Below are 15,000 nucleotides of genomic sequence, written 5' to 3'. Positions count from 1 at the left end.
ATTTCACACACACACACACAAACACACACACACACACACACACACACACACACACACACACACAAACACAAGTGCGCGCTAGCACTATAATACACATAGCACCATAATATATTATCACAAACGCACACACATTCGCACGCGTGCACACACATGGGAAAACTCTGTACAGTATATGGGGCAAAAATGAACATCAAGAACGGACAAGGCTTGAAAGTTGATTTGAACTGTCACTGGGAAAAGCAACTGCGGAGGTCAGTGGGCAGAGAATTCCAAACAGAAGTGGGTTGATACTGAAATTATTTCTTTCCGTATGCTTCCAGTTTATATTTTGGTAGCTTGAGGAGCTTTTCAGAGCTGGACCTGAGAGAGCGAAAGGGTTCATAGATGTGGTGTACTGGCGAAAGGTATGGGTGAAGGGTATTGCCAAAGTGTCGACAGCAATCTTGTACACAACTCTAGTCACACCGTTCTGAACCTTTTGGAGGCAGCTGATGAGGGTTGAAGGGACAGCAGAAAGTATAGAGTTGCAATAGTCAAGCATTGAGATGACAGGAGAGGAAACTAGCTGAGTAGTAGAAGTGACAGAGAGGAATGGGCGTAAATCGAGAAAGCAGGACCAATAGAGATGGGGAATGTTTTTCTTCATGGTGAGTGAGGCCTTGATCAAGGTAAACTCCCAGGTATTTAACTGCAGACTGAAATGTGACAGAGTCCTCGCCAATTATGTGTCGATACCTGTTTTAGACAATACATGATTACTTCCTACAGCCATGAGTTATGTTTTGTCGTCATTTAACTTCAGTTTACTTTTTGTTCAACCAATCTTTGACATCCTGGGAACACAATGTGGTGTCATTAAAAAGTTTGTGGAAATCAAACGAAGGGGCAGCTTTTCCATGTCATCTTCGTATTTTGGAAAAACAAACATGACTAACCATTCTGAATCGTACACAGTTGAAGGCAAAATGAACGTTTGCATGTGAGTATCTTTCTTTTATGATTGTTCCATTAATACAAATGGTAGCTTCAGAACAAGCTGTGCACTGTCTGTTCATGGAACGTGTTTGACGTTTGAATACCCTGTATGTAATCCGTTTTGAACAAAGTGTGATGAAGTAGAATCAAACAATAGCACGTGGGTGTTTATTTGAACACTTGTGCTTCCCATCTGCCACTGTTTGCTCGTGGAATTATACATACTATGTCAAACCGGTTCCAGAAAGGGTGTTCAAATGGGGAACACTTCAATTTAGAGTATACAAAGCGTCGTTCACTAATGGTTACTCTTAACGCGTCCGTTTCTCTCTCTCTCTCTCTCTCTCTCTCTCTCTCTCTCTCTCTCTCTCTCTCTCTCTCTCTCTCTCTCTCTCTCTCTCTCTCTCTCTCTCTCTCTCTCTCTCTCTCTCTCTCTCTCTCTCTCTCAATATCTCTACGTCACTTCGGTGGGTGAGTGGGAGCGGGAGACAGACAGATATAGGGAAAGCGAAGGGTACAGACAAAGAAGAAAGACAGAGCAAGACAGAGACAGACAGATTATTGGTTGCAGCTATATTTTAGTTTGTATCTTCTCACTTACCGATGTGATCCAGTGTGCACGTGATTGATTCTCTTACGACGTTGTTCTGTATCGCCACGCACTGAATGGAGGGCCCTTCGAAATAGAAGTTAAAGCGAGATTCTGTAGCGTTGACAGTCATGGTGGTTGTGGAGGGCCCTTCCCTCCCTGGTGTAAACAGAGGTGCAACCGTCACCCTGCATGTGTTGGTAGGGTACGGAAAGCACGTCCCAAGAGAAGTAGGGGAATTAGTGTTTGGAGCCATCAGGTTCCATAGTATAGTATCATTAGCAGTCAGACCGCTGCATGTAAACAGGTTGTCTCCCTTGTTCTCTGCCACCTCCAGTGTGTTGTCTGTTCCGCACGGCGACAGGGTCAGGCCTGAAATGTATGAAGAGGTTAAACACCGAGTCTAATTGGACAACATACTTCGCCTTTTATCAGGATGTTTGTTAGTGTTGATTTGATGTTGTGTATATGTACAGTACCCGGCGAAAGAAACGCAACTCATTCGCGCCCACTGTTGCAAGTGATTTTTCGTCATTATCAAATTGTCGTAAACTATGAACCAGATTAGGTACATACAAAAGGAAGACAGATTCGTGGAGGATATTTTACTGACTGTACGATTAGTGCATATTATTTAATCTTTTTCTTTTTTTCACTTTTTTATAAACTGTGTAATACAGGGTAGAGGTCAATCGATTCGTGATTGCAGGCGAACGTGTCACTTCGATTCGCTATAAAATTGCATATTTTTCAACCAGGTAAAGCTGTGGAGGAAATTCATCTCTCAACATGATAATTTAACTTGAATTATTTGCCAAAGCCTGACATAATTACAAACATGAACATAGATCACTTAGACGGTACCGCCCTGATATGGCCCTTCGTGGTCGGCTGGGCGTTAAGCAAACAAACAAACAAACTTAGACGGTGTTAAAAAGGTGTGTTTTCGAAAAAAAAGCTCTTTCGCACGGAATCGACTCATGATTCGTTTAATTAGATGCTTTTTGTGACCAAGTGCCTGTTCTACACGAACATGCTATAATTAAAAGAAAACATTCCTGCGCATTTTTGTTCTTCTTTTGTGTTTGTTTAACCACTGACCTGTTAGCGTTGTGATTCGGGAGAAAGTACTATACAGCCAAACGCATACGTCCCCCCTCCATTAACACATACATACACACTCAAAAACACAAATACACCCACACAGACACATCGAATCAATACACACTCACACATAAATAAACAGACAAACGAACAAACAAAGTCGGTAAGATGTGCAGGTCCGCTTCGCAGTCAGTGCTGAAATAGACGCCCACTGTCACTTTGAAGATCGCTGTCCCAAACTGCGAATGCGACGCTTTGGCGAATAATTCAAAACATAAAAGAGTACTTACCAAGTCGAAGTTTGTGTAGAATTTCATGATGTAGTTGACAGGAACGAAGGGATATGTGAGAGTGCGCATGCGCTAGGCTAGCCATATTGTACAGCATATATCATCAAAGCATAAACCACATACTCTTTGATGATCTACAAAGTTTTACAACAACAAAAGTCAAGTTGTAAACAGAGGGTGGGTTTTATTGAGGGAGGGCACATATCCCTCCGTTCCTGTAAACTGCATCATGGAATTTTACACAAACTTCGACTTGGTAAGTACTCGTTTATGTTATGAAGTCCATTTCATGCAGTTTACAGAAACTGTGGTTTATGTGAGACTTCATAGTTGTTGTTGTCAAACTTCCATTTCAACATTCATTGATTCACTCACATTTTAAAATATAAATGTTTTTTGTTTGTTTGTTTGTTTGCTTAACGCCCAGCCGACCACGAAGGGCCATATCAGGTCATATAACGTGCGCCACACACAAGACAGAAGTCGCAGCACAGGCTTCATGTCTCACCCAGTCACATTATTTTGACACCGGACCAACCAGTCCTAGCACTAACCCCATAATGCCAGACGCCAGGCGGAGCAGCCACTAGATTGCCAATTTTAAGTCTTAGGTAGCCTATGTACGTTAGGAAGACAGTCTCCTTTCATTTCATACCAGTAACATCTATTTGCTGTTAATTTTACAGCTACTACAAGTTAAATAGTCAATCTCTGAAGTTTGTTTTGGTCGATTTCAACGCGGGAACGTTGATTTTGCGACTTTGATTTCGGGGGGCGGGAGGTATTTGTGTTGTAGGTTCCACTGTAAGGACACTACCTTATGAAAACTCAATCGGTTTTCCGAATAAGATCAGGGTATGGATGACATTTTCAGTCACACACACACACACACACACACACACACACACACACACACACACACACACACACACACACACACACACACACACACACACACACACACACACACACACACACACACACACACACACACCTAAAGTGTGGATGGTTACCTAAGAGGCGGCACTGGGTGTAGTGCCTTTCTAGTGCACTTGCACTACAACAGCACTGGGTGCAGTACTCGCTCCGGCATCGAAGAATTTTGCACTAAAAAATGCACAAAATTTGACCTATTTCGTCGCCTATAGAGGACGGAAAGAATGTCATTTTGAACATTGTTATGACATTCTTTCCGTCAAAAAAGTCAATTTAACGGTGTTAAATGAAGCGACCATCCACACAATTAGGTTCCCATCCAGAGTTTAGGTTGCCATCCACGTGTGGATGGTTGCCTTATGGTGATTTAAGCAACCAAACCTGTGGAAACGGGGGTACACACACACACACACACACATACACACACATACACACACACACACACACACACACACGCACGCACGCACACACACACACACATACACACACACACACACACTAACACTAACACACACACCGGTAAACAATCATTTGAGAAGACGAGGCAGACTCACCGTCACAACGTCGAACTAAATAAATCTGAAGTCCTGCAAGCAACCAAACAGCTTTCAAAAACATTTTGCGTGTTGAATCGTACAAACCAACAAGAATTTGTTTAAGCCACACAGGTGTGACACATACATGCCGTGTGTAAAACACGGCCTGCCAGTGTGCAAAGCTATCGGCTGGTAATACACTTCCTTGTTGCAACATTTCTCTTTTAGAGCTCAGTCTTCTTGACCTTGTTACGTGCAGTCAAGTTTTGACTAAAGGTTTTGAGACCAGAAATTAAGACGAGGGTCGTGTTGTGTGTGTGTGTGTGTGTGTGTGTGTGTGTGTGTGTGTGTGTCTGTCTCTGTGTGTGTGTGTCTGTGTCTGTGAGTGTGTGTGTGTGTCTGTGTGTGTGTGTGTGTGCGTGTGTGTGTGTGTGTGTGTGTGTGTGTGTGTGTGTGTGTGTGTGTGTGTGTGAAATGCAGTGCAGTCAGTTTCATTATGTGAGTTCCGCAGGTTGACTGAATGCATTGATTTCGCTTGATGCAACTTTCATTCGGGTGAGTAAAATCGTGACTCCAAGTGCATGTCTTGAAAAGAAAGGCCGTTTGTTTATGTGGTAAGTTAAGAACACTGAACTTGATCGGGTGACACACTGCTTAGCATATCGCGCTGCGGGCCAAAATACAAATGAAACAAATACAAGAGGGCTTAATGTGCTGATCCTCAAATTAACGATAAAACTTGAGCATGTGACAATATTTTCTACAAAAGCATGCTTTTGAAATATTCCTAGGTTTTATTATTGATTTGTGAACAAATCCCAAGTCAAATGATCACATCCGAAGATCACCGGCAGGGGAACAATATAGTCGCACGCACACACACACACACACACACACCTAAAGTGTGGATGGTTACCTAAGAGGCGGCACTGGGTGTAGTGCCTTTCTAGTGCACTTGCACTACAACAGCACTGGGTGCAGTACTCGCTCCGGCATCGAAGAATTTTGCACTAAAAAATGCACAAAATTTGACCTATTTCGTCGCCTATAGAGGACGGAAAGAATGTCATTTTGAACATTGTTATGACATTCTTTCCGTGAAAAAGGTAAATTAAACGGTGTCAATTTAACCATAAGGCAACCATCCACACGTGTGGACGGAAAGAATGTCATTTTGAACATTGTTATGACATTCTTTCCGTCAAAAAAGTCAATTTAACGGTGTTAAATGAAGCGACCATCCACACAATTAGGTTGCCATCCAGAGTTTAGGTTGCCATCCACGTGTGGATGGTTGCCTTATGGTGATTTAGGCAACCAAACCTGTGGAAACATGGGTACACACAAATGCTCACACACATACACACACACACACACACACAACACACACACACACACACACACACGCACAGTTACTCTACTGACAAATTGAAAAACAACAACCCCGTCTTCTTTGTACCTTCTTTCGAGAAAAAAAAAGCCTTCAAGTAGGCCTATACAACACAAACAAACTTGAAATTGAATGGGTAACCTCTCAAATTTTGTTGCCACAATAAAAGTATGGATTCCCCTGCAACCGGTTAAATTTGGAATTGTAGTGCTTCTACTATTCCTAGCCCTCACTCATTTTGACGGAAAGCATGCTTCTAGTCATCGTCTGTGAAAAAGTATTTGAAAAAGGCACAACATTGATAAAAGCTGCAGGATCGTATTAAAAGTGTGCAGACGAGTCACCCCTGATTAATGTTGTGAAAACTTGAGAAAAATAAACTTGAACTCCTAGGTTTAATCAGTTTTTGAATTAATGGTTTTAATTTATTCTCATTTGGAGCATGTACATGTACATTGTATGAGCGTGTTCTCAGGGGTGGACTCCATTATTAAACAGTTCCTGTATCTATCTTTTTGTTGCCTTTTAAACTTTTGACTGCACTATGTAATGGGAGCAGAGAGCGAGGTTTGTCTCCCTAGATGTGTGTGTATGTGTGAGTGTGAGTGTGTGTGTGTGTGAAGTGTGTAAGTGTTGGGAAAGTTAGAGCGATTCGGACATTTAACTTTCATCGCCGCTGGTGTGTCTGACTAATATGCTTGACTGCATGATTAATCACGATTCAGGGGTGTTGTTTGTTGTTAACTCCATCACAAATCACACTAGTAGTCTTTAAATAATTTGCTGTCGTAGTCGTCATTCTTCTTCTCAGCGTTTTCATATCCCTCGTCATGTTAATTTTACAGAAGCAATGAATAATTGATGAACGCAGCCGTGAAAAAAGTGGTTTTTTTGGGTAATATATCGCCGATTGTTTATTTGAACACAATGTAGGTTAGTTTAGAATGAGTGTGCATGTGTGTGTGTGTGTGTGTGTGTGTGTGTGTGTGTGTGTGTGTGTGTGTGTGTGTGTTTGTGTTTGTGTGTGTGTGTGTGTGTGTGTGTGTGTGTGTGTGTATGTGTGTGTGTGTTTGTGTGAGCGCACAATTCATGTTTGAATTGTTTCTCTGTCCAACTGATGTTCGTTATTGATTATGTTTCCTAGTTTTTGTTATCTTTTTCACATTTTTTGTGTGCACACAAGCATGCACTACTGTTTTGTACGGTTCATTATTTCTTTCCGATCCTGACACATTCGGACATACACAAATATGCAGATATATATATACAGATACAGTCATACGGACACACACATTGACAGACATACAGACAGACACACAACCAAACAACTACAAACCATACACAGATTGACACCACAAACGCACACACAAGTACCAGAAAACATGCGAACGCGCTTTCATACGGATAAGCAAACTAATGTTGGAAAAAGCAGCAATTGGTTTATTTTAAAAATGTGTAACACATGATATAGAATACAGGGCCTAACGGCCAGCAAAAGGAAGGCTTGTGACATCTCGCTAGTCGAGCATACATACCAAGACAATCATGAACTACAGGTAAAGCCTATGCTGACCAATTGTTAGACAGTTTTGTGGTTAAAACAGGAGTCCTTCAGGGGTGTCTACTATCGCCTTTCCTCTTCCTCCTGGTCATTGACTGGACCATAAAGACCACCACAGCAGACAGGAACATCCGTATACGGTGGACACTCTGGACACAACTAGACGACCTCGACTTCGCGGACGACCTGGCGCTCCTCTCACACAACTTCAACCAGATACAAGACAAGACCACTCACATGGAAACAACATCAGCTAGGACATGGCTCGGGATCAACAAGAGGAAAACTGAAGTCGTGAAGACCAACACCACTGCCAACACTCCAGTCAAAGTAGGTGGGGAGCCAATTAGAGAAGTCGAATATTTTGTGTACCTAGGAAGTGTTATTGATAGACAAGGAAGCACTGTCAGATACGTCGCCACCAGGCATGACAATGCACGAGCAGCCTTCATCACGTTGAAGAACATCCGGGCCTCCAGGGAAATCAGCACAACCACCAAGCAGTTCTTCTTCAACTCCAATGTCAAATCGGTTCAACTCTAAGGCTCTGAAAAGTGGAGGATGACCAAGGTGACACCGCAGATGATTCAGACATTGATCAACATGTGTTGAGGCGTATCTGTGAGATCAGGTAGAGCTGTGGCAAAGAGCGGGCCAGGGGCTTGTTGGCCGCCTTATTATGAGGAGAACGTGGGGCTGGATTGGACACACCCTCGGAAAACAAACATCCAGTATCACCCGCCAGGACCTTACTTGGAATACGCAGGGTAAAAGAAAGAGAGGAAGGCTAAGAAACTGCTGGAGGCGAGACACAGAGGCAGAACTGAAGAGGCAAGGCAACAGCTTGGCAGAGGCGGAAAGAACAGCCAAGAGTAGAGTGCGACGGAAAAGCCTCGTCAATAAGAGCCCAAGTAAGTAAGTAAGTTAGTAAGTAAGTAAGTAAGTAAGTGAGTAAGTAAGTGAGTAAGTAAGTAAGTGAGTAAGTAAGTGAGTAAGTAAGTAAGTAAGTAAGTAAGTAAGTACATAAGTAAAGAAGTAAATGAGTAAGTAAGTAAGAAGTTAATAAAGAAATTAACCTGCATAAAGGTGTCCAAATCATGGAAAAATATAGCCCTTAGAAATAACTGTTCAAAAATATAAAAATCTGTTAAATATAATTTCTTCAATATACACATGGGCTACGTGGGTTTCATTTGTAGAGTCCAATAAAATGCCAATAGAACACATTGTTTATTTGTTTGTTTGCTTAACGCCCAGCCGACCACGAAGGGCCATATTAGGGCGGTGCTGCTTTGACATTTAACGTGCGCCACACACAAGACAGAAGTCGCAGCACAGGCTTCATGTCTCACCCAGTCACATTATTCTGACACCGGACCAACCAGTCCTAGCACTAACCCCATAATGCCAGACGCCAGGCGGAGCAGCCACTAGATTGCCAATTTCAAAGTCTTAGGTATGACCCGGCCGGGGTTCGAACCCACGACCTCCCGATCACGGGGCGGACGCCTTACCACTAGGCCAACCGTGTCGGTTAATAGAACACATAAGAGCTGACAACATGTTCAATTTCGTGAACAAAGGCTACAAGCTGAAATGTCAAAACAGTTTCACAAAAAGCAGCAGCGAAAACATATAGAAGTGAAAATCGTGTGCCCATCAGCTTGCTTTCTGTAAGCTATTTGGGTTGGCACTGAGAGAAAAACCAGCTGCATCCCTGTGGACAAAACTCAATCATTTGTCAGGTGCAGAAAAACAAAGAAGCAAAAGCTTTAAATGATTAGTATCTTGTTGCCCTAGCTTTCACAGAGATGACACTTCTGTGCGAACTCGCCTTATATATACCGAGCAACAAAAGAAACGCGAAAAAAATCGTCATTGTTTGATTGACAAAATATCCAACAATTATAGAGTTAGAATTATTAAACCACAAAAGTTTGATGAAGGCATGTTTGGCCTTGCTTTTGTGTGATTATTTTGATGCTGTAACTGTTTTAACACACGGGACAAGCAGGTTTAACGTTAAACGCATAATGCGCGCTCGCAGCACGTGCAAGTGGAGCAGGAGAAATCTGATGTGTGAGATGTGTTCACTAATGCATTAGCAACCAAAAGAGACCATGGCACGCTTGCTGCCAGTCTCACTTTTGAAACAGCCATTATGCCAAGATTGACACCACCAAAATGCCAGGTCGATTTAAAGGATCCAGAAGCGCTGGCATGTGCTTTAAACGTGCATATGTCAACAGTCTATCACCTTCAGCAATGTTCTGTTGACATTGGAAGCACTGCAGTTATGCAACGCGTTGGATTTTTCGCATTACCCCAATAAGACAAGATCGCAATTTCCTGCCACAACGTCTTCGAGATCGATTCAATACAGCCACTGACACTACCAGGAACATCATTGGAAGCCACCAGTGTCCGATCAGTGGCCAGAGAGCGCGATGAAGACTGACTGAGCGAGACCTCCAAAACTTTGTTAACGTTAAACCTGCTTGTCCCGTTTGTGGAAACAGTCGCAGCATCAAAATAATCACACAACAGCTAGGTCAAACATGCCTTTATCAACATTTTGTGGTTTGATAATTCTAACTCTATAAATGTTCGAGATTTTGTCAATCAAACATTGCAGAATTTTTTCGCGTTTCCTTTGTTGCTCGGTATATATCATCTTTCGTTTTTCAGTGTGCATACAAACCACACAGAAGCACAAACGACGCCACATTACATTTTTAAATAACGCGTACAGTCGTCTTGAAACCTCTGGTTCTCTAGTATGAATGTTTCTCCAAAGACATGTTCTCTGCTATTAAAACCTATCTAACCCATCTCGAACAAAGTCATTGGAAAACAATGTTACCCCCAGGCTCATTTTATGGATCATAGACTTCCTAGCCAATAGTCTTTAATCAGTTAGTAGATATATTGTAATGCATCTCGTTCTATATATCTGCAGGGTAACCACATTGCACGGTCTTGAATTGTAAGTAAAATGACTGTCTATGCTTACGAGAGCATGTTCTGCAAATTCAGAAGCTAAGATTGTAGTAGAAAATCAAAATGTTTAAGCTACAGTTCATCATGACCACCGGGCGGGGATGTAGCTCATTCGGTAGCGCGCTGGATTTGTATCCAGTTGGCTGCTGTCAGCGTGAGTTCGTCCCCACGTTCGGCGAGAGATTTATTTCTCAGAGTTCTTTCTTTCTTTATTTGGTGTTTAACGTCGTTTTCAACCATTCAAGGTTATATCGCGACGGGGAAAGGGGGGAGATGGGATAGGGGAAAGGGGGGAGATGGGATAGAGCCACTTGTTAATTGTTTCTTGTTCACAAAAGCACTAATCAAAAAATTGCTCCAGGGGCTTGCAACGTAGTACAGTATGTAGAGGTTACACGCCGAGTCTCAGTGATTATTAAAAATAATGGTCTCAGTTTGCGGATCATGAAAAATGCGAGCTTTAGCGAGCTTTTTCATGACCGCGAACTGAGACCATTATTTTTTATAATCACTGAGACGAGGTGTGTAACCTCTTTATTCCTCCTTTCTTCAGTTATTCAAAGAAAAGAGGAGTTTTTTTGCGAAAGTTTGATCGAATCCTATTCACTCAACCAGTCAACCTGCGCAGGCGATCGATTAATGCGCGGTTGTATAGTTCCGTGCAAATCATTCCATTCTGTTAACACTTCTTGTCAGTTTTCCTATTTTGGACTAAAATCAAGTACACAGATATGCTGTTATTCTGCTGTGGCGGCAAAGGCAGATATTGTGTGTTCTGTATATGTTTTGGTATCGCTCAGGATAATGTTCTTTCGTCAAATGGGACTAGCAGACGAACTTTTGCACCCGTGTTCCAACGTTAAAAACTGTATGAAGTTCAGTTTTCTGGGGAAAATAGTGTATGAAACCGCTTTATGTTGTTTAAATTGATGAGATGTGTGCATTTGGTTGCGTGTGATCTGTTTATTAAATGAAATATTGTTGAAAACTGACCGTCGGATTGCAGTCTGTTGTCGAAGAAACTGAGTGAAAAGAAGGGGAACTACTCTTGTCGCTAGACAAAGTATGAGTTACTTGCCTTGGGAAATTGCTTGTGATGAACGTCTGATCTAGATTCAGAAAACAACCGAACTCATGGATTTTATATGGAGATTCATGTGTTCAGGCCTGTAGTTGTTAATTTAAATGCGGTATGTTTGTATTGTTTGCTCCAGAGATGTATACTTCGTACATTAGAGCGTTCGGAACTTTTCAGTCGCAAAAAGTAGTACCGAAACAGAACAACGTCTCAACCCATTGCACTATCGAGGATTCAGGCTGTTGCTGGGTCGTTATTTGTTTGGTTGCTGGGTCATTATCGAAAAATAACTACCCCTACAAGTTTACAGAGGTAAAGAAGCAGAGGGGGGAATAAATGACCTTACTGGGAGAATGCAAGTTGTCCAGTACAAAGGACTCAACATTTCTTACATACTGCTTGACTAAAATCTTTACAAACAATGACTATATTCTATACAAGAAACATTTAACAAGGGTAAAAGGAGAAACAGAACCGTTAGTCGCCTCTTACGACATGCTGGGTAGCATCGGGTAAATTCTTTCTCGTCCCAACCAATATGGGACTCCCCCTAACCCGCGGTTTTTTTTCTCAGAGTTAACTTTGTGTGGAGACTCTCCTCGGTGTCCGGACACCCCCGTGTGTACACGCAAGCACAAGACCAAGTGCGCACGAAAAAGATCCTGTAATCCATGTCAGAGTTCGGTGGGTTATAGAAACACGAAAATACCCAGCATGCTTCCTCCGAAAGCGGCGTATGGCTGCCTAAATGGCGGGGTAAAAACGGTCATACACGTAAAAGCCGTGGGAGTTTCAGCCCATGAACGAACAAACAAACAAACAAATCATGACCACCTTATTAAGTATTGAGAAGGTTGTTATACAATGTACAAAACTTCAATAAAATCCTATCTGTCAAACAAAAGAGGACACACCAAGAACCAGGGATGGTATTATCTTCATCAACATGTCGGCAGAATGCCTTCTCATTAATATTCCTATTTTTAAATCAGACTAGGAAAATGTAATAATCCAATAGAAGAGTGGGATGGGAACGCGTGTGCGCTCATTATTGCTATCACTTTTATTGTCGAATAAAATTGAACTTTTGAAACATGTGTAAGGCCTACAAAAAAAAAGTTGTATGTTTCTGGTAACATGGCTACAAAAAATAGGGTAGGTAGGTAGGGATTTTTTTGGTTTTTTTGTTTTGTTTTTTGTTGGTCAGGGTAGAAAATAACTATACAGGACTTACTATACAAAGAGAAAGACAACACATTACAAAACAAATGAGACAAAAGGGATGCGAGGTTATCCCCCTTGTGTCGTCTGCCGTCTGTTACTTTCGTTTTGACGCTTTTTTTTTACAAATGCAATAAAGAAGTCAAGGGTCGGCGGGAAAAAAATAGGTAGGGTCGGGTGACCAAAAACATACACCTTTTTTGTTGTTGCCTAATCAAGAGTAAAAAACACTTGAACTACCTGAAAACAACCCGATTACACAAATCTGACACGTGATCTCAAAGTTTCACAAGAGTGTACCAGAAATCAACAGCAACAGACTCTTTCACAAAACAGCCCTCCACGCATCTAACAGACGCACATCAACCGTATGCAGCCATCAATATCTCATGGTCAAGGTCGGTAGACAACTCTCTAGAGCAGCTGCTGTGATAGGGAAAACTCAACTGCATGTCACACATGGACCAGTGATCATATGTGGAGCCACCTTTCTTGTACGTTCGCCTCAGAGCACACGAACACAAAGTAATGGCAAATACTTAACGAACTCCTGTTGTACAAAATGAAAGGTAATCTTATTCCCGAGAAACATTTCAAAAAATTGATGAAACCAATACAGCTTAAAATTTAAAACACAAAAATGCAAAGTTGATGAATCTAACACAAAGAGTATGATCTGACATACTATGATATGCCAAGTATGACCAGCAACACAACGACATACTATGATATGCCAGGTATGACCAGCAACACAATGACAGACAGGTCAAGGAGAACACATAACAACAACATAACATTTCAAAATCCTTAAAAAATAATGTAACAATTGCACAGTAAGGGTGATTTCAAATCACCAATGCAAACGCCAAATTTGTTTGAATGAACTGTACAAAATATGAATAATTACAAAGTCCCAAAAGGTTAAACAAAAAACAACCCAACACAACTAACTGTACAACACACGATGATTATATGTGAATGTGTGAGGTCGCACGTGCATGTCTCTCTGTATCACCCAAAGAGTAATGTGCATCCAGCAGGAGTGACACCCATGTTTTGCCTCACGTACATGTTTATTAATTGATAAAGTCTGTCCGATTTGTATTTTGGTTTAAGTCGCCATACACTGTGACATATTTGAAAAAGCAAATATTTTTGGAGTACTGATTTACTATACACGCAGATGCGTCAAAATGACGTCGAATGTCAAGCATAGCAGATATTGTTTTTTTTACCTGTCTAATAGAAATGTAAATTACAACTCGATTGGACACTTTTAGTTCCGTCTATTCTGGTTTTGGCTATGCCTGACTTTGAACGACTGCTGAAGAAGAAAAATCCCACCAACTCTTTGGATTGTATGAAAAAAAACCTAAAAAAAGAATAGGCATTTTTCTGCAAGATGCAGTTAAAAGGATGTGATTTTCTTTTTCAAAATGTTACTGACGTCTCCTCTGAAGTCACTGGTATCTGAATGGCATCTGTGTTGTGCTGTACATTTTTGATGGCCGGCAGCTCTAAAGTGTCTGAGAACAATCTTTGGGGACGGGGTGACTGGTTTCCACTAGCAGGCAGACGATATGTCGAATATACACTAGCAGGCAGACGATATGTCGAATATACACTAGCAGGCAGACGATATGTCGAATATACACTAGCAGGCAGACGATATGTCGAATATACACTAGCAGGCAGACGACATGTCGAATATACACTCAAAGTGAAGACAAAAAGTTCGTTTTCAATTCAACACCGTCAAACTTCGGTTCCCATCCTACAAAGTCTGGAGATATGTGATTGTGATCTAGCGTGCATTACTCTGGTGGTGAACGTGGTAGATGGGAGTCTTGCAGACTGTGCAGCTCGCTGAGTAATGGAATTTGCTGCCGAGGTATGTTTTGTTGACACGTTTTGTTATTTCAAAGTGAAAAGGGGCTGGTTCGTAGATCAGTCGGTAGTGCCCAGGTTTTGAAGCCATTTCATCGCTATGGGCAATGATTCAAATCAGATGTCGTCTAGGAAATTATTTCCATGATTTTACTTTGTGCAGATTTTTCTGGGTGTTTTGACAACCTAATGTGCATGCATATGCATAACGATCCAAATATAATAGAAACAAATCTCAAGGTGTTGAAAACACAAATTCAACCATGCTGACAAATAAATAGCGCAAATCCGTCTATGCGCGATATGTCCAGGTACAAACATGATCCACACAAGAAGAGTCAAACGTGACTTAAACATGGCTGTGTTAACAGTTAGACTCTATAAATACACCATACCAAAACCGACCCATGATCGTAACATTCATAAACTTTGA

General features: G+C 41.6%; 3 protein-coding genes across 3 annotated transcripts in view; all 3 read right to left on the bottom strand.

Annotated features, from left to right (window-relative positions):
- The window catches only part of LOC138974020 (uncharacterized), a 7,521-nt gene extending 2,928 nt beyond the window's left edge, over positions 1-4,593 (bottom strand). Inside the window, exons 1-2 of the mRNA XM_070346720.1 lie at positions 4,449-4,593; positions 1,577-1,936 (exon numbers count right to left, since the gene is read on the bottom strand). Coding sequence (XP_070202821.1) covers positions 1,577-1,936; positions 4,449-4,512 — 424 coding nt within the window. The 5' untranslated portion in view covers positions 4,513-4,593. The remainder of the gene's footprint in view (positions 1-1,576; positions 1,937-4,448) is intronic.
- Positions 1-15,000, bottom strand: part of LOC138972869 (uncharacterized) — a 301,337-nt gene that overhangs the window by 250,111 nt on the left and 36,226 nt on the right. The gene's annotated exons all lie outside the window — the stretch shown is intronic.
- The window catches only part of LOC138972853 (uncharacterized), an 8,459-nt gene continuing 6,906 nt past the window's right edge, over positions 13,448-15,000 (bottom strand). The window contains exon 6 of the mRNA XM_070345528.1: positions 13,448-15,000. This exon is cut by the window's right edge and continues 471 nt beyond it. The gene's annotated coding sequence lies outside the window, so the exon portion shown is untranslated.

The sequence above is a fragment of the Littorina saxatilis genome, linkage group LG8 (genome assembly GCF_037325665.1).
Source record: "Littorina saxatilis isolate snail1 linkage group LG8, US_GU_Lsax_2.0, whole genome shotgun sequence".
NCBI lineage: Eukaryota > Metazoa > Mollusca > Gastropoda > Littorinimorpha > Littorinidae > Littorina > Littorina saxatilis.
Note: the sequence above shows the minus strand (reverse complement) of the source record. Positions and strands in the feature narration are given on the sequence as shown.